This window comes from Littorina saxatilis, unplaced genomic scaffold, assembly GCF_037325665.1.
Source record: "Littorina saxatilis isolate snail1 unplaced genomic scaffold, US_GU_Lsax_2.0 scaffold_502, whole genome shotgun sequence".
Taxonomy (NCBI): Eukaryota; Metazoa; Mollusca; class Gastropoda; order Littorinimorpha; family Littorinidae; genus Littorina; species Littorina saxatilis.
In genome coordinates, this window is record NW_027127226.1 from 50,001 (window position 1) to 75,000 (window position 25,000).

Sequence of the window (25,000 nt, forward strand, 5' to 3'; positions counted from 1 at the left end):
AAAGTGAGAATGGGTAAGAAGGTGGAAAAGGCGCTTTCCAAGGACAAGAACCACTCCTCTGCCAGTCAATACACCACTGACGATGACCCAAACAAAACACCAGGTAAGCTCATTAGATTAGGCCTAAAGAAAAATTAGGTGTGGTTACGGTAACCCGACCTACCCTATTTTTAGGGGCCGACCCTATAACTTTTTATTACATTTGTCCAAAAAAACAAACAAAAACACAAGAAAACGAGTGCAGAAAACGCAATGAAAGCGAAAGCGCCCGAGTCGCACACTTATTTCCTGTCAAGTAGGTTTAATTTGTACACATTAGAAAAAAAAGTAAAAAAAAAACAAAAAAGTGATTGCCTACTTTCCTACCCTATTTTTTTGGCTATGTTACCATAACCACACCTATTTTTTTTTTTTTTTGGCCTTACCTGCAGTCCCCTGTATCTTTGACGCCAGAATTTGCCGGTGGGGCGAGGAATTTAAGTAGCGTTTCTTGGGCAAATTTCGCCGTGAGGAATGCTAGGATTTGGCAAGAAAAGGCAAGCATGCCTGTGGAGGTGCTTAATTTGCTACGCTGGAAAAATTGGCCGCCGCACTGCTGCCAATCTAATTCACTGGCTCTTCATGGTTGTTTAACTACCAGTGCAGACGACCTTTTCAGTATCAACCAATGGTGTTAAATTCTTGCATAGCTAGCCATCCATCCAACCGTTACATATTCACTCTTACTCAGTTACTGTCTTGCTTAGCGAGAGGCTGGCAGCTAGCCATTCTTGTGTACTGTACACACTAGATGCCAAAAGAAAAAATTACATGAAAATCATGAAGAGGGTCCCGTGATGCACTAAACCTGAAAAGAGTGGATCCTGAGATACACTAATTTAAGTTTCTGTTATTGTGCATACTTTTGATACTATATACTATATACTATATACTATACTGGCTCCATAAACTATGCATCACATTGCATACTGCACGTGCTAGGAGCAGTTAGAAAAATGGTTGCCAGAAACTAATATAGTAATAATAATAGCGCAGGTCCCTGGATGCACTAAATTTCTGTTATCATTTTTATTTGTATATATTTAAACTAGATGATTACCCGCTTCGCCGGGTACCGGCTTTGCCGGGAAGAAGTAGAGCCGAATACCAGGCTGCGCCTGGGACCCGGCTCTGCCGGGTGTACGCCGGCTCCGCCGGCGCACGAAGGAAAGGAGATAAACGCGCAAAACACTGGAGACCTTCTAAAAATAGTAATGTGCAGTGACCTTCTAAAAATAGTAACGTAGTAACGGGAATATGGATTGACGCCCCACGGAGGAAGGGAGATAATCGCAGCTGAAAACACTGGAGAAGATAAGGAAGAGTTACTGGTAGTGGATCCCGACAACAACAACAACAACAAATCGGTTCAGCGCGCACAGCGCTGCGCGCTGAGAGCACGTGTTGAAATATCTCATCGATGAGGTTGTGTCCGGGGTGTAGCTGAATACGGTGTCCAAATTTGAAAAAGATCCACCGAGAACTTTGGCCGTGCATCGCGAACAGACAGACAGACAGACACTAGTCGTATATATATATATAAATACTGGTGATGCTGTTTTTAGACTATGTGTAAGTTTAGGATTTTATGATGCTGTTTCAAAACCAACATCTGTAAACAATTACAATTTACATAATTATGTGCGTTAACCTGCAAGAACCATGCACATGTCTGCATTGAAATTGCAGTCTCATGCTTGCACGCATAGATCGACATTCAACCCGAGGACGGGTCAAAGGAAATATCAGCCAGTCTGAAGAACCAGTTGCAGATTAATTTGCAGTATTTTGAGATTTTATTTTACCGGTAACCTCAAGGTCATTTCTGGCTAATGCGATCTCTGTTTAAGGATATTAAAGATGAGATTTTATATAGTCATGTGAGGTTACCCTCATAGAAATTAGGGCTGCCTTCTCCCTGGGGAAAGTGAGCTGCCATACCATACGGAGCTACGTACCCATATTTTATTTCTTTTTTCCTGCATGTGTGTATTCATGTTTCCAAGCCCTGAGACTTTCGCTGTGAACTTGGGTTCTTTACAGTGTGCATGCATGCACATGAGGGGTGTTCGGCCACGGCGGAGAGTCTGCACAAAGTTGACTCTGGGAAATAAATCCCTTGGCAAACGTGGGGATCGAACCCACGCCGATAGTGACAACACTGCTACCGACTGAGCTATTTACTATTTATGATTTCCGTCACTCTGTTTACCAGAACCCCACAAGTGCACAGGCAACTTCCAGAATGACTTTACGGAGATGTGTCGACGCATCAACCTTGCAGTTATCCCCCCTGTAGTCCTGCGACCTCGACCCCCTGCATCCGTCGCACATGACTCCAAGCCCGATAAGGGCGGCTCCAAGGGAAAGCAGGCAGCTCATGAGCCAGAGCCGGAGCCGGAACTTAATGAAGATGGAGGTTTGTTGAAGTGTTTCTTGTTGATGATGCAAGGGTCGTGATTATAGCAAACTTTAGTCATATATCCCTGCGCAAAGTAGGTGTTGTCGTATGTCTACCGACACAAATCACTCAGAGTCAGCGCTACCCCAGTAATGGATGTGAATCAGTTTTATTTGTATTTTTGTAGAAAGTAAATGGTTATACAGTCAGACTGTTGTAATTTAGCTATCAATTAGAGGTGTGATGACTGGTGGTTGTTTTTGTTCTCTTCTTTGTTGGGACTGGGTGGCCGAGTGGTAACGCACTTGCGCTCAGAAGCGAGAGGTTGCGAGTTCGACCCTGGGTCAGGGCATTAGCAATTTTCTCCCCCCTTTCCTAACCTAGGTGGTGGGTTCAAGTGCTAGTCTTTCGGATGAGACGAAAAACCGAGGTCCCTTCGTGTACACTACATTGGAGTATGCACGTTAAAGATCCCACGATTGACAAAGGGGTCTTTCCTGGCAAAATTGTATAGGCATAGATAAAAATGTCCACCAAAATACCCGTGTGACTTGGAATAATAGGCCGTGAAAAGTAGGATATGCGCCGAAATGGCTGCGATCTGCTGGCCGATGTGAATGCGTGATGTATTGTATAAAAAATTCCATCTCGCACGGCATAAATAAATCCCTGTGCCTTGAATATGTGTGCGATATAAATTACATAAAATAAAAATTAAAAAAATAAATAAATCCCTGCGCTTAGAACTGTACCCACGGAATACGCGCGATATGAGCCTCATATTGATTGATTGATTGTTACTTTTTCTCTTTCTAAAAATTCTTTAAAAAAAAACTAGAATAGCAAGCAGTGGAGCCCCTTTTCATGACCTCCAAAAGTCTGAGAAAATTAGGAAATTAAGAAAAAGAAGGGGGTCTTACAATGGCGGCAAATTTACAGAAGTTATGAACAGAAAATCTGAAAAAATAAGGTCTTAAAAGGGAGGAAGTCTTAAAATGGGGTTTCACTGTAATCAGAACCGGCACGGGTGGCCTAGTGGTAAGGCGTCCGCCCCGTGATCGGGAGGTCGTGGGTTCGAACCCCGGCCGGGTCATACCTGAGACTTTAAAATTGGCAATCTAGTGGCTGCTCCGCCTGGCGTCTGGCATTATGGGGTTAGTGCTAGGACTGGTTGGTCCGGTGTCAGAATAATCATGACTGGGTGAGACATGAAGCCTGTGCTGCGACTTCTGTCTTGTGTGTGGCGCACGTTATATGTCAAAGCAGCACCGCCCTGATATGGCCTTTCGTGGTCGGCTGGGCGTTAAGCAAGCAAACAAACAAACTGTAATCAGTTGTCTGCTGCTCGATGGCACCTGGCATGAAGAGAAAGTTTATTTTGGTGTGTCGTGTCGCCACAGGTTCTGCTGTGATCAATACAGTCATGCAGATCATAAAAGAGAAAGTATAATGTGCAAATGATCACATTTTGATGCATTCTTTCTACTAATGACAAAGATCAATTACTATAAACAAACCAAGACTTCTCTTCTTAGCCCTATATTCAAAAGTGACATCTCTGACGCCATAAGCAAATAAAGTTCGAGAAGACGTCATAAAGCGAAGCATGTCGTCACATAAAACGTTGTGTCAGTTAAAGAATTTCAAAAAATTGTAATCACAAGAGAATGAATCGTACGGTTACCGCTAGACTGTGTATGTGTCGGATATCGATAAGGATTGGATTGTGTGAGATTGATTTCCCTGCAGTATTTGATGAACTGATAACCATGGTTTCTTAATCTTTTCTTCAGAGTTGATAGAGCCCCCGCCTAAGACGTACACGATGAAGGAGAAGTTTGATTACTTCAAGCCGAGCGTTCAGGTTGAAATGGACCATCCGGACAAGGGAGACACTGTCACTGAAGTCTACGTCAGAGGTACACCACTGCTAGTGCTAGCCATTTTCAGCGCCTAAGATCTTCCTTCTTTCGGGAGATTTTCACTATTCAAAGTTTTGCCCAAAATGCACCAAATAGCATTCATTTGGCTCTGAATTTTAAAAATATCTGTGGTGGCTTGACCTCAGATCACCCCCTGTAGAGGAGCATGTTTGCTTTGTGTCACCACGTCGATAGTCCGCATGCCATATTTTTATCCTTTTTCAACTTCTACGATTTGATTTCAAGCCCTGCATTTTCCAAACCAAGTTGTTGATTTTTTACAAGTACGGTACTAATCTTTCTTGGTTTTTTCTTCTTCTTCATTTAGTACCTTTTTTTGGAACGATAGGAGTCTGTCTGCTCTAACTCACAGAAACCAGTCACTTTCTTATGCCAACCAGTCAAAACCAAATTCACTGAACGCACTCTGTACAGAAAGTTACAGTCCGATCGTTGAGTTTTGGTATGAGTTCAAGTTGATGGAAGACGCTTACTTAATGCTCTCCTGTTGTAAACTATAGATTCAAGTGTTTGTTCTTTCGCCGGTTTGTGTGTTTGTTCCTGCATGCATCCGAGCGTTTGTTTGTTTGTGCATTACCCCCCCCCCCCCCTCCTTTCTTATTGCTCATGGTCTAGGAGTAGCAGGGTGTAAAGATAAATACATTAATATTAGTAGCTCTGAAAAACCTTATTCAGGGAATCAATTAATCAAACAATCGATCAGTAAAATCAACTAGAATAGAACATTTCAGTAATGTTTGCAGTCTTCTTCTCTTCTCTTTTTCGCTCCCTTTGGACAGTAATTCCTGTAGCACGTACGAATTCCGCCGTCTTCTTTAGGGCCGCACGGTCGCCAAACAGCTTCTCCTGCAGGGGGGTCTCATCAGGCCAAGCTGTGCTTCTTTTTATATTTAGTCAAGTTTTGACTAAATATTTTAACATCGAGGGGGAATCGAAACGAGGGTCGTGGTGTATGTGCGTGCATGCGTGCGTGCGTGTGTGTGTGTGTGTGTGTGTGTGTGTGTAGAGCGATTCAGACTAAACTACTGGACCGATCTTTATGAAATTTGACATGAGAGTTCCTAGGTATGAAATCCCCGAACGTTTTTTTCATTTTTTTGATAAATGTCTTTGATGACGTCATATCCGGCTTTTCGTGAAAGTTGAGGCGGCACTGTCACGCCCTCATTTTTCAACCAAATTGGTTGAAATTTTGGTCAAGTAATCTTCGACGAAGCCCGGGGTTCGGTATTGCATTTCAGCTTGGTGGCTTAAAAATTAATTAATGACTTTGGTCATTAAAAATCTGAAAATTGTAAAAAAAAATAAAAATTTATAAAACGATCCAAATTTACGTTTATCTTATTCTCCATCATTTGCTGATTCCAAAAACATATAAATATGTTATATTCGGATTAAAAACAAGCTCTGAAAATTAAATATATAAAAATTATTATCAAAATTAAATTGTCCAAATCAATTTAAAAACACTTTCATCTTATTCCTTGTCGGTTCCTGATTCCAAAAACATATAGATATGATATGTTTGGATTAAAAACACGCTCAGAAAGTTAAAACAAAGAGAGGTACAGAAAAGCGTGCTATCCTTCTTAGCGCAACTACTACCCCGCTCTTCTTGTCAATTTCACTGCCTTTGCCATGAGCGGTGGACTGACGATGCTACGAGTATACGGTCTTGCTGAAAAATGGCAGCTACTTGACTAAATATTGTATTTTCGCCTTTACGCGACTTGTTTCTTCCTGCAGCGGGCATTCTTGCAGATGTTGACATGGGACAGGGATGGCCAAATATCAACATTTTAACTCATTTTAACTCGCCAGCAGGGAGAGTAACTTCAAGAAAGTCACTAGCCAACCAGAAATGTTGCTGGCCCAGTACACACCACAGTTACTGCATCTGCGGTGTTATGGCTTTAAAACTCGATATGACAACAAACAAAATCACATTTGATTAGAATTTGTACTGACCAGTCGGGCGAGTTGCCAGGCGGTTTCTACTAGCCCGGGGGATTTTTTACTCTCCCCTGGAAATCGGGTGCACAATTTGGCCTTCCCTGTGGGACGTGTGCAGTTGTTCCGGTCACACCTGAAACTTAGCCTGCTTTCTCTTTTCAGGCTGGAAGATTGACATGGCTATGATGGGGATTTTCCAGATGTGCTGGCCTGCTATGGACAAGCTTCACACACTCAAGTAAGACTTGAATATATATATACATATATCTTGTTTTGATTGAATGTTTTGTATAGTGCTTGTATTGTATATAGAGTGTGTGTGTGTGTGTGTGTGTGTGTGTGTGTGTGTGTGTGTGTGTGTGTGTGTGTGTGTGTGTGTGTGTGTTTGTGTGTAGTTCGGTGATCAGCACCTGTATTTTTGTTTTGAATGTACTCAAGCCAAGCAATGTCCTAGAGTACCGCTCACATCGTTGAAATAAAATCTTATGCAAATGATGTCTTGTTTGTTTGCAGCTTGTGGGGAGTGGGACTGAACGGAGAAACTCTACAACTCATGGCGTCTTTCCTACACCTCTGTGTCAACCTCAAGTAAGTGATCGTGTATCCTTGAAGGAAGCTGTGTACAGAGGAATGTGTCAACCTCAAGTAAGTGATCGTGTATCCTTGAAGGAAGCTGTGTACAGAGGAATGTGTCAACCTCAAGTAAGTGATCGTGTATCCTTGAAGGAAGCTGTGTACAGAGGAATGTGTCAACCTCAAGTAAGTGATCGTGTATCCTTGAAGGAAGCTGTGTACAGAGGAATGTGTCAACCTCAAGTAAGTGATCGTGTATCCTTGAAGGAAGCTGTGTACAGAGGAATGTGTCAACCTCAAGTAAGTGATCGTGTATCCTTGAAGGAAGCTGTGCACAGAGGAATGTGTCAACCTCAAGTAAGTGATCGTGTATCCTTGAAGGAAGCTGTGTACAGAGGAATGTGTCAACCTCAAGTAAGTGATCGTGTATCCTTGAAGGAAGCTGTGTACAGAGGAATGTGTCAACCTCAAGTAAGTGATCGTGTATCCTTGAAGGAAGCTGTGTACAGAGGAACCCCTCTTTTAAGATCTCCAAAAATCAGTACAACATCGAGTTTTAAAAGGACGGAGTCTCAAAATGGAGGTTAATTTACACAGGTTATGAACAGAAAATCTCAACAAGCAAGGACTACGATTTCATGGGAGTTGCCCTGGCGAGTGCCTCTCTCAGTAACAACCATCCAAAAGCATCCCCGATGAGTTTTTTAAATATTGTTTTATAAATATTATTCACCTTTTTACATTTAGTCAAGTTTTGACTAAATGTTTTAACATAGAGGGGGGAATCGAGACGAGGGTCGTGGTGTATGTGTGTGTGTGTGTGTGTGTGTGTGTGTCTGTGTGTCTGTGTGTGTGTGTAGAGCGATTCAGACTAAACTACTGGGCCGATCTTTATGAAATTTGACATGAGAGTTCCTGGGTATGATATCCCCGGACATTTTTTTCATTTTTTCGATAAATACCTTTGATGACGTCATATCCGGCTTTTTGTAAAAGTTGAGGCGGCACTGTCACACCCTCATTTTTCAATTAAATTGATTCAAATTTTGGCAAAGCAATCTTCGACGAAGGCCGGGGTTTTGTATTGCATTTCAGCTTGGTGGCATAAAAACTAATCAGTGAGTTTGGTCATTAAAAATCGGAAACTTGTAATTAAAATTATTTTTTTATTAAACGATCCAAAAACAATTTCATCTTATTTTTCGTCATTTTCTGATTCCAAAAACCTATACATATGTTATATTTGGATTAAAAACAAGCTCTAAAAATTAAAAATATAAAAATTATGATCAAAATTAAATTTCCAAAATCGTTTTAAAAACTATTTCATCTTATTCCTTGTCAGTTCCTGATTCCAAAAACATATAGATATGATATGTTTGGATTAAAAACACGCTCAGAAAGTTAAAACGAAGAGAGGTACAGTAAAGCGTGCTATGAAGCACAGCGCAATCGCTACCGCGCCAAACAGGCCCGTCACATTCACTGCCTTTTGCACTAGCGGCGGACTACGTTCAGTTTCATTCTGTGAGTTCCACAGCTTGACTAAATGTAGTAATTTCGCCTTACGCGACTTGTTATCATTGCGATCAAGTGTTTCCAATGACGTCTTTTGGTTGGTCGCATGGGTGATCATTAAAGACCTATTTGACTGTGTTACCTCGGGGTGTCTTTTCATCACAGGTACCACTGTATTAACCCTTAGGCCGGTTGTCGCGACATATGTCGCGCTACTTTACTTATACTGTCACCTGGTTGTCACGACATATGTCGCACTACTGGCTCAGTCTGTTTGGTCGGTTCCGATTACCTCCCATGGATGCGAAAACCTATATGACCGTTTTTCTTTATTTTTCTCTCTGTTAATTCACCAGTGGCTATGTAACATGTGACGTGTTACAGAATTGCACCAGTGTAAGGGTTAATCGTTTTGCATACTTGTATTTCCAGGAATGTCATATTGGACGGCAACACTGTGGAGGAGGAAAACTTCTCCAGCTTGATCGGGCATGACAGCACGTGAGTCTTAGTAATGCTGATGGGGTCTATGTCGACCAAAAGAGTGGGATTCCCTGTCGGTGGAATCCCTGTAGGGGGATTCCCTGTATACAGGGTGGAGTTCTTCAATAAACCTTGCAAACCATACTCGAATTTCTAAGAAGTATCAAAAAGATCGAAAAACATCAAATTCGACCGATGTCGCTAGCATCACGTGACTTTCAGCGATATTAGCGAAGCGAACTACACCCTGTGGTATTCCCTGTATACAGGAAATCCACCTACAGGAACTCCACCTACAGGGAATCCCACTCTTTTGGGTTTGCATGGGTTGTGAAAGAGTGAATACCCTTGCTTGTCATGGAATCAATCCAGGGACTGGGTGGCCGAGTGGCCACGCACTTGCGCTCGGAAGCGAGAGGTTGCGTGTTCAGGCCTGGGTCAGGCCGCAATTTTCTCCCCCCTTTCCTAACCTAGGTGGTGGGTTCAAGTGCTAGTCTTTCGGATGAGACGAAAAACCGAGGTCCCTTCGTGTACACTACATTGGGGTGTGCACGTTAAAGATCCCACGATTGACAAAAGGGTCTTTCCTGGCAAAATTGTATAGGCATAGATAAAAATGTCCATCAAATACCCGTGGGACTTGGAATAAAGTAAAAAAAAAATTCCATCTCACACGGCATTAAGTCTCAGGAAACATGAATACACGCATGCAGGAAAAAAAATATATGGGTAGCGCCGTATGTATGGCAGCTCGCTTTCCCCGGGGAGAAAGCAGCCCGAATTTCCATGAGGGTAACCTCACTGGACTGTAAATCTTATCCAATCCATCCAATCCAATCGGGCAGGGAGCAAATGAGAAAAATTATTGAAGGGCAAAGACATATCTAAAAGTTCACGACTGAATAATTATGATACTTATTAGCATACTTGTTATCCCTCAACAAAATTAGGTTCATATTATTATAAACCGGCACGGTTGGCCTAGTGGTAAGGCGTCCGCCCCGTGATCGGGAGGTCGTGGGTTCAAACCCCGGCCGGGTCATACCTGAGACTTTAAAATTGGCAATCTAGTGGCTGCTCCGCCTGGCGTCTGGCATTATGGGGTTAGTGCTAGGACTGGTTGGTCCGGTGTCAGAATGATGTGACTGGGTGAGACATGAAGCCTGTGCTGCGACTTCTGTCTTGTGTGTGGCACGTTATATGTCAGAGCAGCACCGCCCTGATATGGCCCTTCGTGGTCGGCTGGGCGTTCAGCAAACAAACAAACAAACACAAAAGGTTCATATATAAAACGTTTCAGTACTGCATAAAATTATTCCTTTATATCCGGCTTATGCAATGTTCCAATGTTCTACCTATTTTGTTTCTAGATAACAAATACTTGACTGTGGAACGTTTACTGACTGTTATGAAATTTTCTTTCTTTATTTCTTTTTTCTTTCTGACTTCTGCTTATTTTCCACCAACAACAGGATCCAGAATCTGTCTCTGCGGTACTGTGCTATTACAAAGAAGGGGGCACAGGGCATTGGGATGGCTCTGGGCACGGCCAAAGCTGCCAACACCAAGCTTCTATCTCTCAACCTGTCTGGAAATCACATCGACGATGAAGGCGCCGAATATATCGCCAGGGTGAGTGGGAAACAAATTCATTAATTAGCCTTTTGATTTCGAAAATTAATGGATTAATTAATCAAGTAATTATAGTCAATCAACTGATCTACCAATTGATCAGAAAATGAACAAACAAACCAAGAAAATTGCATCACTTTTATGTGTGTTTGGGTGTTTTTTTGTGACTGTGAGTGTGTGTTTTGTGACTGTGTGTGTGTGTGTTTTGTGACTGTGTGTGTGTGTGTTTTGTGACTGTGTGTGTGTGTTTTGTGACTGTGTGTGTGTGTGCTTTGTGACTGTGTGTGTGTGTTTTGTGACTGTGTGTGTGTGTGTGTGTGTGTGTGTGTGTGTGTGTGTGCTTTGTGACTGTGTGTGTGTGCTTTGTGACTGTGTGTGTGTGCTTTGTGACTGTGTGTGTGTGCTTTGTGACTGTGTGTGTGTGTTTTGTGACTGTGTGTGTGTGCTTTGTGACTGTGTGTGTGTGCTTTGTGACTGTGTGTGTGTGTTTTGTGACTGTGTGTGTGTGTTTTGTGACTGTGTGTGTGTGCTTTGTGACTGTGTGTGTGTGCTTTGTGACTGTGTGTGTGTGTGACTGTGTGTGTGTGCTTTGTGACTGTGTGTGTGCTTTGTGACTGTGTGTGTGTGCTTTGTGACTGTGTGTGTGTGCTTTGTGACTGTGTGTGTGTGTGACTGTGTGTGTGTGTGTGACTGTGTGTGTGTGTGACTGTGTGTGTGTGCTTTGTGACTGTGTGTGTGTGTGACTGTGTGTGTGTGTGTGACTGTGTGTGTGTGCTTTGTGACTGTGTGTGTGTGTGACTGTGTGTGTGTGCTTTGTGACTGTGTGTGTGTGTGTGACTGTGTGTGTGTGCTTTGTGACTGTGTGTGTGTGTGTGACTGTGTGTGTGTGCTTTGTGACTGTGTGTGTGCTTTGTGACTGTGTGTGTGTGTTTTGTGACTGTGTGTGTGTGTGACTGTGTGTGTGTGCTTTGTGACTGTGTGTGTGTGCTTTGTGACTGTGTGTGTGTGTTTTGTGACTGTGTGTGTGTGTTTTGTGACTGTGTGTGTGCTTTGTGACTGTGTGTGTGTGTGACTGTGTGTGTGTGCTTTGTGACTGTGTGTGTGTGTGCTTTGTGACTGTGTGTGTGTGTGACTGTGTGTGTGTGTTTTGTGACTGTGTGTGTGTGCTTTGTGACTGTGTGTGTGTGCTTTGTGACTGTGTGTGTGTGTTTTGTGACTGTGTGTGTGTGCTTTGTGACTGTGTGTGTGTGTTTGTGTGTTTTTGTGACTGTGTCAGTGTGTGTTTTTGTGACTGTGTGTGTGTGCTTTGTGACTGTGTGTGTGTGCTTTGTGACTGTGTGTGTGTGTTTTGTGACTGTGTGTGTGTGCTTTGTGACTGTGTGTGTGTGTTTTGTGACTGTGTGTGTGTGCTTTGTGACTGTGTGTGTGTGTGTGTGACTGTGTGTGTGCTTTGTGACTGTGTGTGTGTGTGACTGTGTGTGTGTGCTTTGTGACTGTGTGTGTGTGTGTGACTGTGTGTGTGTGTGTGACTGTGTGTGTGTGTGCTTTGTGACTGTGTGTGTGTGTGTGACTGTGTGTGTGTGCTTTGTGACTGTGTGTGTGTGCTTTGTGACTGTGTGTGTGTGTGACTGTGTGTGTGTGTGACTGTGTGTGTGTGTGACTGTGTGTGTGTGTGACTGTGTGTGTGTGCTTTGTGACTGTGTGTGTGTGCTTTGTGACTGTGTGTGTGTGTTTTGTGACTGTGTGTGTGCTTTGTGACTGTGTGTGTGTGTGCTTTGTGACTGTGTGTGTGCTTTGTGACTGTGTGTGTGTGTGACTGTGTGTGTGTGCTTTGTGACTGTGTGTGTGTGTGACTGTGTGTGTGTGTGACTGTGTGTGTGTGTGACTGTGTGTGTGTGTGACTGTGTGTGTGTGCTTTGTGACTGTGTGTGTGTGCTTTGTGACTGTGTGTGTGTGTTTTGTGACTGTGTGTGTGCTTTGTGACTGTGTGTGTGTGTGCTTTGTGACTGTGTGTGTGCTTTGTGACTGTGTGTGTGTGTGACTGTGTGTGTGTGCTTTGTGACTGTGTGTGTGTGTGACTGTGTGTGTGTGTTTTGTGACTGTGTGTGTGTGTGTGACTGTGTGTGTGTGTTTTGTGACTGTGTGTGTGTGCTTTGTGACTGTGTGTGTGTGCTTTGTGACTGTGTGTGTGCTTTGTGACTGTGTGTGTGTGTGACTGTGTGTGTGTGCTTTGTGACTGTGTGTGTGTGTGACTGTGTGTGTGTGTGTGACTGTGTGTGTGTGTGACTGTGTGTGTGTGTGACTGTGTGTGCTTTGTGACTGTGTGTGTGCTTTGTGACTGTGTGTGTGTGTGACTGTGTGTGTGTGTGACTGTGTGTGTGTGTGACTGTGTGTGTGTGTGACTGTGTGTGTGTGTGACTGTGTGTGTGTGTGTGACTGTGTGTGCTTTGTGACTGTGTGTGTGCTTTGTGACTGTGTGTGTGTGTGACTGTGTGTGTGTGTTTTGTGACTGTGTGTGTGTGTGTGACTGTGTGTGTGTTTTGTGACTGTGTGTGTGTGCTTTGTGACTGTGTGTGTGTGTGACTGTGTGTGTGCTTTGTGACTGTGTGTGTGTGTGACTGTGTGTGTGTGTTTTGTGACTGTGTGTGTGTGTGTGACTGTGTGTGTGTGTTTTGTGACTGTGTGTGTGTGCTTTGTGACTGTGTGTGTGTGCTTTGTGACTGTGTGTGTGCTTTGTGACTGTGTGTGTGTGTGACTGTGTGTGTGTGCTTTGTGACTGTGTGTGTGTGTGACTGTGTGTGTGTGTGTGACTGTGTGTGCTTTGTGACTGTGTGTGTGTGTGTGACTGTGTGTGCTTTGTGACTGTGTGTGTGCTTTGTGACTGTGTGTGTGTGTGACTGTGTGTGTGCTTTGTGACTGTGTGTGTGTGTGACTGTGTGTGTGTGTGACTGTGTGTGTGCTTTGTGACTGTGTGTGTGTGTGACTGTGTGTGTGCTTTGTGACTGTGTGTGTGTGTGACTGTGTGTGTGCTTTGTGACTGTGTGTGTGTGTGACTGTGTGTGTGTGTTTTGTGACTGTGTGTGTGTGTGTGACTGTGTGTGTGTGTTTTGTGACTGTGTGTGTGTGTGACTGTGTGTGTGTGTGCTTTGTGACTGTGTGTGTGCTTTGTGACTGTGTGTGTGTGTGACTGTGTGTGTGTGCTTTGTGACTGTGTGTGTGTGTGTGACTGTGTGTGTGTGTGACTGTGTGTGTGTGTGACTGTGTGTGTGCTTTGTGACTGTGTGTGTGTGTTTTGTGACTGTGTGTGTGTGTTTTGTGACTGTGTGTGTGTGTTTTGTGACTGTGTGTGTGTGTTTTGTGACTGTGTGTGTGTGTTTTGTGACTGTGTGTGTGTGTTTTGTGACTGTGTGTGTGTGCTTTGTGACTGTGTGTGTGTGTGACTGTGTGTGTGTGCTTTGTGACTGTGTGTGTGTGTTTTGTGACTGTGTGTGTGTGCTTTGTGACTGTGTGTGTGTGCTTTGTGACTGTGTGTGTGTGTGACTGTGTGTGTGTGCTTTGTGACTGTGTGTGTGTGTTTTGTGACTGTGTGTGTGTGCTTTGTGACTGTGTGTGTGTGTGACTGTGTGTGTGTGCTTTGTGACTGTGTGTGTGTGTGTGTCTGTGTGTGTGTTTTGTGACTGTGTGTGTGTGTGACTGTGTGTGTGTGCTTTGTGACTGTGTGTGTGTGTTTTGTGACTGTGTGTGTGTGCTGTGTGTGTGTGTTTGTGACTGTGTGTGTGTGCTTTGTGACTGTGTGTGTGTGTTTTGTGACTGTGTGTGTGTGTTTGTGACTGTGTGTGTGTGTGACTGTGTGTGTGTGTGTGACTGTGTGTGTGTGTTTTGTGACTGTGTGTGTGTGCTTTGTGACTGTGTGTGTGTGTTTTGTGACTGTGTGTGTGTGTTTTGTGACTGTGTGTGTGTGTTTTGTGACTGTGTGTGTGTGCTTTGTGACTGTGTGTGTGTGTTTTTGACTGTGTGTGTGTGCTTTGTGACTGTGTGTGTGTGCTTTGTGACTGTGTGTGTGTGTGACTGTGTGTGTGCTTTGTGACTGTGTGTGTGTGCTTTGTGACTGTGTGTGTGTGCTTTGTGACTGTGTGTGTGCTTTGTGACTGTGTGTGTGTGTGACTGTGTGTGTGTGTGACTGTGTGTGTGTGCTTTGTGACTGTGTGTGTGTGCTTTGTGACTGTGTGTGTGTGTGACTGTGTGTGTGTGCTTTGTGACTGTGTGTGTGTGCTTTGTGACTGTGTGTGTGCTTTGTGACTGTGTGTGTGCTTTGTGACTGTGTGTGTGTGCTTTGTGACTGTGTGTGTGTGTGACTGTGTGTGTGTGTGACTGTGTGTGTGTGCTTTGTGACTGTGTGTGTGTGCTTTGTGACTGTGTGTGTGTTTTGTGACTGTGTGTGTGTGTGACTGTGTGTGTGTGTTTTGTGACTGTGTGTGTGTGTGACTGTGTGTGTGTGTTTTGTGACTGTGTGTGTGTGTTTTGTGACTGTGTGTGTGTGTGTGTGACTGTGTGTGTGTGCTTTGTGACTGTGTGTGTGTGTGTGTGACTGTGTGTGTGTGTTTTGTGACTGTGTGTGTGTGTGTGTGACTGTGTGTGTGTGCTTTGTGACTGTGTGTGTGCTTTGTGACTGTGTGTGTGTGCTTTGTGACTGTGTGTGTGTGTTTTGTGACTGTGTGTGTGTGCTTTGTGACTGTGTGTGTGTGCTTTGTGACTGTGTGTGTGTGCTTTGTGACTGTGTGTGTGTGTGACTGTGTGTGTGTGCTTTGTGACTGTGTGTGTGTGCTTTGTGACTGTGTGTGTGTGCTTTGTGACTGTGTGTGTGTGCTTTGTGACTGTGTGTGTGTGCTTTGTGACTGTGTGTGTGTGCTTTGTGACTGTGTGTGTGTGTTTTGTGACTGTGTGTGTGTGTGACTGTGTGTGTGTGCTTTGTGACTGTGTGTGTGTGTTTTGTGACTGTGTGTGTGTGCTTTGTGACTGTGTGTGTGCTTTGTGACTGTGTGTGTGTGCTTTGTGACTGTGTGTGTGTGCTTTGTGACTGTGTGTGTGTGCTTTGTGACTGTGTGTGTGTGTGCTTTGTGACTGTGTGTGTGTGACTGTGTGTGTGCTTTGTGACTGTGTGTGTGCTTTGTGACTGTGTGTGTGTGCTTTGTGACTGTGTGTGTGTGCTTTGTGACTGTGTGTGTGTGTTTTGTGACTGTGTGTGTGTGTGCTTTGTGACTGTGTGTGTGCTTTGTGACTGTGTGTGTGTGCTTTGTGACTGTGTGTGTGTGCTTTGTGACTGTGTGTGTGTGTTTTGTGACTGTGTGTGTGTGCTTTGTGACTGTGTGTGTGTGTTTTGTGACTGTGTGTGTGTGCTTTGTGACTGTGTGTGTGTGTGTGTGTGTGTGTGTGTATTTGTTTAACAATTGTGACTGCACGTACATGCATGTGTGTATACATAAAGATTAGGCTGCCAATTGCAGCACATTTAACCTTTCCTTGCCCAACCGTAATCCTGCCATGATTACTGCTTCATCAGTGTTGAACTTCATATATATGTGTCAGTAAAGATTTGTATTCATGTAAAAATGTTTTATTTCATAAAGGGTCTCAAGATGAACAGAAGTCTACTGTCTCTGTCACTAAACTCCAACAAGATAGGGGACAAAGGTGCCACCAAGATAGCAGAGGTTTGTTTCTTCTTATTTCTTATTTCAACTTTCAAGGCATGTAACTCTTTTTGCCTGCATACAAATACTGTATAATCCCTAGCAAACTGTATGAATATTATTAGTTCCACTGTGTGAATATTATTAGTTCCACTGTATGAATATTATTAGTTCCACTGTATGAATAAGAAAAGGCATCAAACTTGTTCTAGAAAATGACGGGCGCAATGGCGTAGCGGCCTCCTAATCGGAAGGTCGAGAGTTCGAATCCCTGCCGCGGCCGTCTGGTGGGGTAAGGGTGGACATTTTTCGGATCTAGCTCCCAGGTCAACTTATGTGCAGACCTGCTAGTGCCTTATCCCCTTCATGTGTACACGCAAGCACAAGACCAAATGCGCACTGAAATGATCATGTAACCCATGTCAGATGTTCCGTGGGTTATAGAAATAGGCGTATGCTGACTGAATGACGGGGTAAAAACAGCCATGCACGTAAAAATCCACTCACGCAAAAACAAGAGTGAACGTGGGAGTTTCAGCCCATGAACGAAAAGAAGAAGGAAAGGCATCAAACTTGTTCTAGACAATTGTTATCCCTGATATTTCTCAACTTTTTGTTCCAGGCTTTGTCTCGCTTCCCTCTGTCTCATGACGAAGTCGTAGAGCGTCGACGTCAGCTGTCGGACAAGGGGTCACCCGACAGGTTCGGCAAATCGGTAAGTCGGCCATCTTTCTGGACGAAAACCGCTTTGGCTTCACTGCATGTTTTGCATCACACACTTTTGCCTTAAGTTGTAGAAAAAATGATTAACTGTTGTGACGAGAACGCTTGGTATGTTGTGAACAGTAGGACATAGGTCCTGTCTATTACAGTTTTTGGTCGTTGTCGATAAAATTTCAATTAGCCGTCTGTCCTGTTCATACTTAGACTATTCACTGATGGATTGTTGGTTGAACCAGACTGCATTCAGCAGAGGATTTGACTGTTCTAGTGAATGAGCCTTCCCGCTATGGGTCCAGTGTTTAGCTTATTTTATCTATTCTAACTTGAGAGAGCTGACTGTTGTTTGGCCTTTTTAGGAAGAGTCATTTATAAATTATTTCAGAAAATAGTTTCTTGTCATTAACTACATGTCTATTAACTGGCTACAAGTGAGGGTGTAACATTACCGTCAGAAGTTAGTGGTGAGGTGTGATATTGTCTCTTTGTCTTATATAGTTTTACAGTAGAAGTTGTTCTTACACTGGATTTGTTGGATCTTTAGTTGTTGGAACTGTTTATTTTGGTTACTCTGGTAAGGATAAACAAGTGGGATTTTATGTTTATGGCATCATACTGTGGTATAAACGAACGCATGTCTGTGGATTTTGCGTACCAGTCCTCGTGCAAATAGAAGTTTGTTTTGTATATCTTTGGGAATGAATTGTTGCACAGGAGGATGACTATGAATCGCACTCTCTGCTAGGAAGCAAGGGGGTTTCCCTGGGGGTGATAAGTGAGGTATAACGTCCATGAATATATTTATGCTGTGCATAAAATCATTTTTGCATGTTCAGATGTGCGAGGATAGACAAGAATTTAAGATAAAAAGTTTTCCGAAACCGGACAATCAGCCAGCGCCAGCCAGCGCCACAGTCACCACCACAACCACATGAAACGTTCATTGCCAGTTTACGCTGAAAATGTTTATTGGTCGACACCACAGGTCGTTCATTTTCAGCGCAGATAATGCATACAAAATCAGTGGAATATTTTCATAAATTCCACAAAAACTATGATTGACATAATCATATACATTGGGTTGTACATTTGCATAAATTCACCAAGAACAAAAATTGTCTTACACATCATAGATGGCATTGTCCACTATGTATTAGCTTACTGTTTTTTGTTCTTGTTTCCAGCTTCACCAACAAGCTGTCAAATTTTACTAGACTGGTCACCGGGTTACTTCCCTTTATCTACCGCTTTCTGCATCCGCTCATTAGACCATCATCAAAAAACTTATATTGGCAACTCTAAAAAACAATAAACATTGTGTTTTAGCCCAATTAAAGCACATCGATTAAATACATAATGTCTGTCATTCACCACCAATCCGGCGGTACGCGCCCACACAACTACGTTATGGTGGAGTAAGGGGATGGCGGTGGGGTTGAAAATTTTCGCACAGTTGTTTGGGACGTCTGGCACTGGCTACCGCAGATGCAGAAATGGCAGAGAGACTGATCTTGGGCCGGCTGGCCAATGGGAAGACGGCATTCCGCTCATTAGTTATGCATATGACCTGTGCTCTGGCACCGTCTATACACCACAATCTCGCTTCTCTTCACACCCAAAAATATCATTTATGCTGTGCATAAAATCATTTTTGCATGTTCAGATGTGCGAGGATAGACAAGAATTTAAGATAAAAAGTTTTCCGAAACCGGACAATCAGCCAGCGCCAGCCAGCGCCACAGTCACCACCACAACCACATGAAACGTTCATTGCCAGTTTACGCTGAAAATGTTTATTGGTCGACACCACAGGTCGTTCATTTTCAGCGCAGATAATGCATACAAAATCAGTGGAATATTTTCATAAATTCCACAAAAACTATGATTGACATAATCATATACATTGGGTTGTACATTTGCATAAATTCACCAAGAACAAAAATTGTCTTACACATCATAGATGGCATTGTCCACTATGTATTAGCTTACTGTTTTTTGTTCTTGTTTCCAGCTTCACCAACAAGCTGTCAAATTTTACTAGACTGGTCACCGGGTTACTTCCCTTTATCTACCGCTTTCTGCATCCGCTCATTAGACCATCATCAAAAAACTTATATTGGCAACTCTAAAAAACAATAAACATTGTGTTTTAGCCCAATTAAAGCACATCGATTAAATACATAATGTCTGTCATTCACCACCAATCCGGCGGTACGCGCCACCACCTGATGACTCACATCAGGTACCGCCACCAAGCAAAATCGACCTTTCTCGGAAAGTTGCACTGCACACTTTCTTATAATCCCAGGCTGCACTGCACACCTGTGATCCCATGTTAATGTTCTGCTGCACTGCACGCAGACATGTGCCTGACCTCCCCCTTTCTGTTGCACTGCACACAGAGAGAAGCCCTACGTTTTACCTGATCTACCAGTTGTGCACCCTGATGTAAGACAAGAAAGCGTTAGAAGACCATCTGCCCGCCTGACGGATTTGAGCGTCCGATGCCCCGTTCCGAGCCATGTGGGAGGCACCCCCAATCCTAAAGCTATGCGATTTGAAGTTCTGTTTGGGCAGGCCACAAAATTGGAAAACCAACTGTAGTTGCTCGTTGAATTCCCTGGCCGTTATGGGTGCCCCCGACATAGCTCGGAACAACGGCCCCGTTGCGGACAACAATATTGTTCCGTAAACAGCACAAGACCAATTGTCTCACCAGAATCATCACCAGGGGTTCTTTTGATGTCTGCTTAGTAATTACGGATACTAAATCTAAATTATCTGTATGAATGACTAAGTATTTGTTCTGAAAGGCCAGCGCCCATGTCTCCAAAGCCAAAACGATAGGATACAATTCCAGTAGGGTGATATTTTGGAGTCGCCACCAGTCGGACCACCTACCCTGAAACCACTGCCTACCGAACAAAGCCCCGTATCCCACTGCCCCGGATGCATCCGTCACTAAATCCAGCTCTTCTGAGGATACTTCCTTGTTCATGAGAAAAAAGCACTTCCCGTTAAATGACTGCAGAAAAGTTAGCCAAGTCTTCAAATCCTCTTTCACCCCTTGGTTCAGCCTCACGAAGAATAGCTGAGAGCGTATGCCTCTAATCAAGTCGATCAATCTCCTCAAGAACGCCCTCCCTGGCACCACTGCCTGGCAAGCAAAGTTCAGCAACCCTATGACCGACTGAATTTCCTTCACTGTTGCTTTCTTCTTTTGTAGTAGGTTCTGTATTTCTTGGGCACACTTCGTGAGTTTTTCCACCGGCAGCCGAATTTCTCTTTCGATTGTGTCTATCTCTATTCCCAGGAATGTCAACCTCGTCTCTGGGCCCTCCGTCTTATCAGGTGCCATGGGAACTCCTATTTCCTCACACAAACCCAGAAATTTGTCTAGGTATTCTTTGCCTAGCTGCTTCGATACTGCCGCAAGGAAAAAATCATCCAGGTAGTGCACTAATGGTATCCCTAACTTCTGAACAGCAATCCACTCCAAAGCCGTGCCTAGTTCTTCGAACAAGTGACAAGACGAAGAACAACCCATCTGAAGCGAAAGATCAACATAAAACTTCCTTGCCAGCTCAGTACGAAGAGGTTTTGGTCACTAGGGTGAATAGGCAACAACCTAAAAGCTTTCTCCACATCAGTTTTTGCCATAAATGCTGTATTTCCTACTGTCTGCACTAACTGTACTGCATCTTGCACATTGGCATATGACACTGTGGCCATGTCTTCCTCTATGAAATCATTTATGGATGCCCCCTTCGGGTGAAATAGATGATGTATCATCCTATACTTTCCTTTCATCTTTTTCTCTACCAAGCCGATTGGAGAACATTGGAACTGAGTAAAAGGAATATGCCTAAAGGGACCTACTAACCTCCCCTCTTCTATTTCCTTCTTTATGTGCGCTTCTACTACTTCTGGCATTTCTTCTGCTGACTTCAGGTTCTTCTGAACTACACTATTTGGGGCTCCTGTGAACCCTACCCGGAAACCCTCTCTGAATCCCTGTATTAAAGCCCGCTTCTTCTGTGGATCGTACCCTTCCAGCCACTTTTCCAGCTTGTCCGCCTTCACTGGCGTGGCCCCCGTGCCCCAGTCTTCATTTCTTTCCTTCTCCTGCTTCTTTTCCCCCCCGTCCCGCTCGAAAGGGGTGCCCTTTGGCGCTGCATTTTCGGATTGCGTGTTGCCCCCCACACTGCGAGCAAAAGTGCTTGAAGCCACAATTGGGGCGGCTGCAAGATCCCTGTTCATTGAACTGGAAGCAGAAGCCCCCCACTTTGGCTGGGTTTCCACTTCCAGTCTTCCCCCCTGCGCCACCCTGCGGCTTCTTCTTTCCCCCGTCATGGGTCTGGGTGGCAGGCTCTAAGCGGGTGGTGGCGAACAGGTCCGCGTCGCTGTCCCCCCATGCCCTTTCTCCTGCAGCAATTGCGAGCCGGTAGCGGTAGTCATAGTCCCGCCAATTGCCCTGCAGCTCATGCAGGGTACACACCCGAGCAAAGTGGGCACCCAGGCCCCTGTGTACCTCTTTCGCTCTGTCCTGTAGTATAGTGATATAAATGTTCCAGGCCTTCACCCACTCTGTGAAGGTTAACAGTTTCTTTTCTTTCTTCTTCTTCTTCTTCTTTTTGTCTTCATCGTCCTCATCCGAGTCCTCCTCCAGCATTTCCTTCGGGTCCGCGGGCAGGAGTATTGCGAACCTAACCGCCACACCGCTCCAGATCTTTTCCTTTATTGTCTTTGGCACGTGTAGGTCAATGGGCAACATTTTCTGGTTGCCGGTTGCCCACGCCTGTGTACCGCTAGTGTTAGATTGCTCACCGGAGTGTCCAGAGTGCCCAGCCATGCCTGAGTTGGATTTTCCACCCGTAGAGGTGGTCGATCCTGCGGGCGATGCCTCAGGCGCCGGCGTCTTGGCGGCCCGAATCTCCGCAATCTCCTTCCTCAGGGCCTTCTGCTCAGCAAGGAGCTGGGTTAGCGACTCCTTCACGCCCATTTCGTCCTCTCCTTCAGCCTCCTCGTCTCGAAACCTCTTCGGGGGCTGCTTTGAGGGACGCCCCGGTCGCTTGGTTGGACGCTTCGACATCCTGAAACATTTCAAAGGCCACTAAGCATCAGGGGCCTATTTTTTTTTTTTTTTTTTTTTTTTTTTTTTTTTTTTTTTTTTTTTTTTTTTTTTTTATATATATGCAGCACGGGCTGTACCAATAAAACATTCCCCATGAAGTCACAACCGGTTCTACCAAACCAGAACCAACAATGACGTCACTCCAGAAGCTGGAAAGGATATTCCCTCCTATTCCACTCCCGGCATCAAAGCTCTGCGTCTGGCGTCTTCGGTAGAACCCAACCACTTCAGTCTGGGAATAAACCTTGGTACCCCGTTCGTGCTGCATCTACACTCCTATTGTGGTTCTGCCCTCAGCACGAGAGTACACCTAAGAAAACACTGTCAATCTGATCATGCAGCACGGGCTGTACCAATACACATTCCCCATGAAGTCACAACCGGTTCTACCAAACCAGAACCAACAATGACGTCACTCCAAAAGCTGGAAAGGATACCCCATCCTATTCCACTCCCGGCATCAAAGCTCTGCGTCTGGCGTCTTCGGTAGAACCCAACCACTTCAGTCTGGGAATAAACCTTGGTACCCCGTCCGTGCTGCATCTACCCCTATTGTGGTTCTGCCATCAGCACGAGAGGATACCGGCTATCACTATTAGCCCCCACTTCCCTCTCACCCGCTGAACAACCACAACACCTTCTTACCTCATTGGTCTATATGCCGACTGTCCAACAGAACTTTTCTCAGTGCTCTGTACAGTAGCATGTGCCCCGACCCTGACAGATGAATCCCATCTGCTAAAAAATGTTTCTGATACTGAGCAAACTTCTCTGCTGGAGGGAAAGCCACGTAGTGGGGGAACAAACCCACTATCCTGTGTGCCGTTTTCAGCTGTTGATGAAGAAGCCTATTCACCTCCCTGGCTATGTCATTGAAACCCCCCCAGCCACTGTATCTCTGTGTCATCCCTGACACCACCACTACTGAGTTTGCCAATGTTTGCACCCTCACACACAGATGCCACAGCTCACGAAACACTTTATTCGGTGTCGTTCCGGGAACAATATTATTGTCCCCCACCATTAGCACTATCACTCCCCATTTTTTCCGGGTGAAAATGGCCCTGTTCTGTTCTAGCATTGATTCAACGTCGCTTATTTTTCGGCCCCCTCTCCCATCGAATATCTGCTCAAAACCATCAAAACCTAAATCTGGCCGCACCCCCTCATCTGTGTTCACAAATCGCTGAAACCTCCACGTGAAAGAGTGCCCGACCACCGCACAACTTGTAAACATTTTCGCTCCCGCCGTCTTTCTTCACAAAGAAACTAGTCACGTGACCGAGCGATTCGCGTTGCCACTGCTCGGACCAATTTTAATGCCAGGAGAAGATGATACTGTCTTCTTTTCTCCCTGAACACTTTTACTGACGGCTGTCAGCTAATTGTACCATCACCGTCTACCTAGCTATCACCCTCGTTCCTTCGAGTGTCACTCCCGGCAAACGTGAAACCACATGTTTCTGCCTACGGTGCCACGCTGTCTCCCAGTTTCCCAAACTCCAAACTTTCCTTGCAGACAACTAATTGGCCCCACTCGAGCCTATTACCGCTGTTTCGATCTCAATCGCCCCTCTCGACAATCAAGCAACAAAACAAAACAAAAAAAGGTAAAAGTACGTGTACCTTCTCTTTCCAAAATCCTTGAAACGTTGAAAATTTTCGCACAGTTGTTTGGGACGTCTGGCACTGGCTACCGCAGATGCAGAAATGGCAGAGAGACTGATCTTGGGCCGGCTGGCCAATGGGAAGACGGCATTCCGCTCATTAGTTATGCATATGACCTGTGCTCTGGCACCGTCTATACACCACAATCTCGCTTCTCTTCACACCCAAAAATATCATTTGTTATCACTTCTGTTTTGGCATTCTTCACGCTGCAGTCAAAGTTTTGATCACTGCATGCTTCTTGGGTTGTGCTGGCAAGCTTCCATTGTTGTATCCTGTGACTGTGAGCGTTTAAGCCTTTTGCTTCTTTGCAGTCGCGCGTGAGAATTATTTGTCGGTGGTTTCTTGCTTGCTTGAGAATGGGTTTCATGTGGTTTGAAAATCTGTTTGACTACGAGGGAGAGGGTCTTTAGACTATTTGCAATGCCCGTGTTATACGTTAGTGTTGAAAAACCTTAGAGAATTTTGAGCAAAAGCTTCTGCTTGGTTGGGATTGGTTTGAGGCTGTGTGAATATTAAACTGTATGAGGAAGAGGGTATTTTATGGGAAGAAACCTTTGAGAATTAATGGTGAAAAATTGTCAATATATATGCAGGGAAGCTAGGTTATGTTTCCATGGATTACTGTGAGTTTGTTCTTGGAATATGTTTGGAACTAATCTTGGCTTCAGTGGGTATGTTGAGGTCAAGGAACTCAGGGTTGATGTAGAGTGAAGAAAGAAACAGCATGAAGATCTAGTTAATCTCAAAGTTTTCACTATGAAATGTATTAAAGACAAGGGAGACTAGGGGATTGAGTGTTGTGCCTCATGCTTCTGATTGGTGCGGCAAATATTTGAACAACTAACCGTGTGTGCATTATGCGATATAGTCTTGGGTTAATGTGGTCAAAACTGTTTTCGTCATTCTGCAGTTGTTGCAGTGGCAGATTAGGGCAGCCAGTTTGAAGCTGTTTACAGCGAGTTCAACTGTCGAGGTCTTTTGAAGGTTTTATTTGGAGAGGAAGGTGTGATGACCCCCCCTCTCCCTCTCCCCTCCCTTCTGCTCCCCCCCCCCCCTCGCATCCCCCCCCCCCCCCCCCCACCTTTCTTCTTTTTCTCCCCATACATTTGAGTTTCTGTGGTTTTTAGTATCTCCGCGAATGTTCATTTCTTAGAAATGATTTATTGAGGCAGAAGCTTTCTAATTTGCTTTCCGACAGTATTATGATCTCTACAATTTCCACAGTGAAGAGTTTAGTTTGAAG

The 25,000-nt window shown here is 44.5% G+C and overlaps 2 protein-coding genes across 5 annotated transcripts in view; one reads left to right on the forward strand and one right to left on the reverse strand.

Moving 5' to 3' along the window:
- The window catches only part of LOC138955694 (leucine-rich repeat-containing protein 71-like), a 63,410-nt gene that overhangs the window by 20,083 nt on the left and 18,327 nt on the right, over nucleotides 1-25,000 (forward strand). For all 4 annotated transcript variants that reach the window (XM_070327247.1, XM_070327245.1, XM_070327248.1 and 1 more), the window contains 9 exons: nucleotides 1-103; nucleotides 2,255-2,458; nucleotides 4,234-4,359; nucleotides 6,499-6,574; nucleotides 6,850-6,924; nucleotides 8,860-8,928; nucleotides 10,383-10,542; nucleotides 16,170-16,253; nucleotides 16,855-16,947. The exon at nucleotides 1-103 is cut by the window's left edge and continues 10 nt beyond it. In XM_070327247.1, the coding sequence (XP_070183348.1) occupies nucleotides 1-103; nucleotides 2,255-2,458; nucleotides 4,234-4,359; nucleotides 6,499-6,574; nucleotides 6,850-6,924; nucleotides 8,860-8,928; nucleotides 10,383-10,542; nucleotides 16,170-16,253; nucleotides 16,855-16,947 (990 nt within the window). The remainder of the gene's footprint in view (nucleotides 104-2,254; nucleotides 2,459-4,233; nucleotides 4,360-6,498; nucleotides 6,575-6,849; nucleotides 6,925-8,859; nucleotides 8,929-10,382; nucleotides 10,543-16,169; nucleotides 16,254-16,854; nucleotides 16,948-25,000) is intronic.
- Nucleotides 20,356-23,937, reverse strand: LOC138955695 (uncharacterized). Its single transcript, XM_070327250.1, has 2 exons — nucleotides 23,713-23,937; nucleotides 20,356-22,045 (listed from the first exon to the last, which is right to left on the reverse strand). Exon 2 carries the CDS (start codon nucleotides 22,042-22,044, stop codon nucleotides 21,061-21,063), a length of 984 nt encoding a protein of 327 aa, XP_070183351.1. The 5' UTR covers nucleotide 22,045; nucleotides 23,713-23,937; the 3' UTR covers nucleotides 20,356-21,060.

Bases quoted from the DNA above. Each gene is read 5' to 3' on its own strand.
- LOC138955695 (XM_070327250.1), bottom strand. From the start codon at position 22,044: ATGTCGAAGCGTCCAACCAAGCGACCGGGGCGTCCCTCAAAGCAGCCC.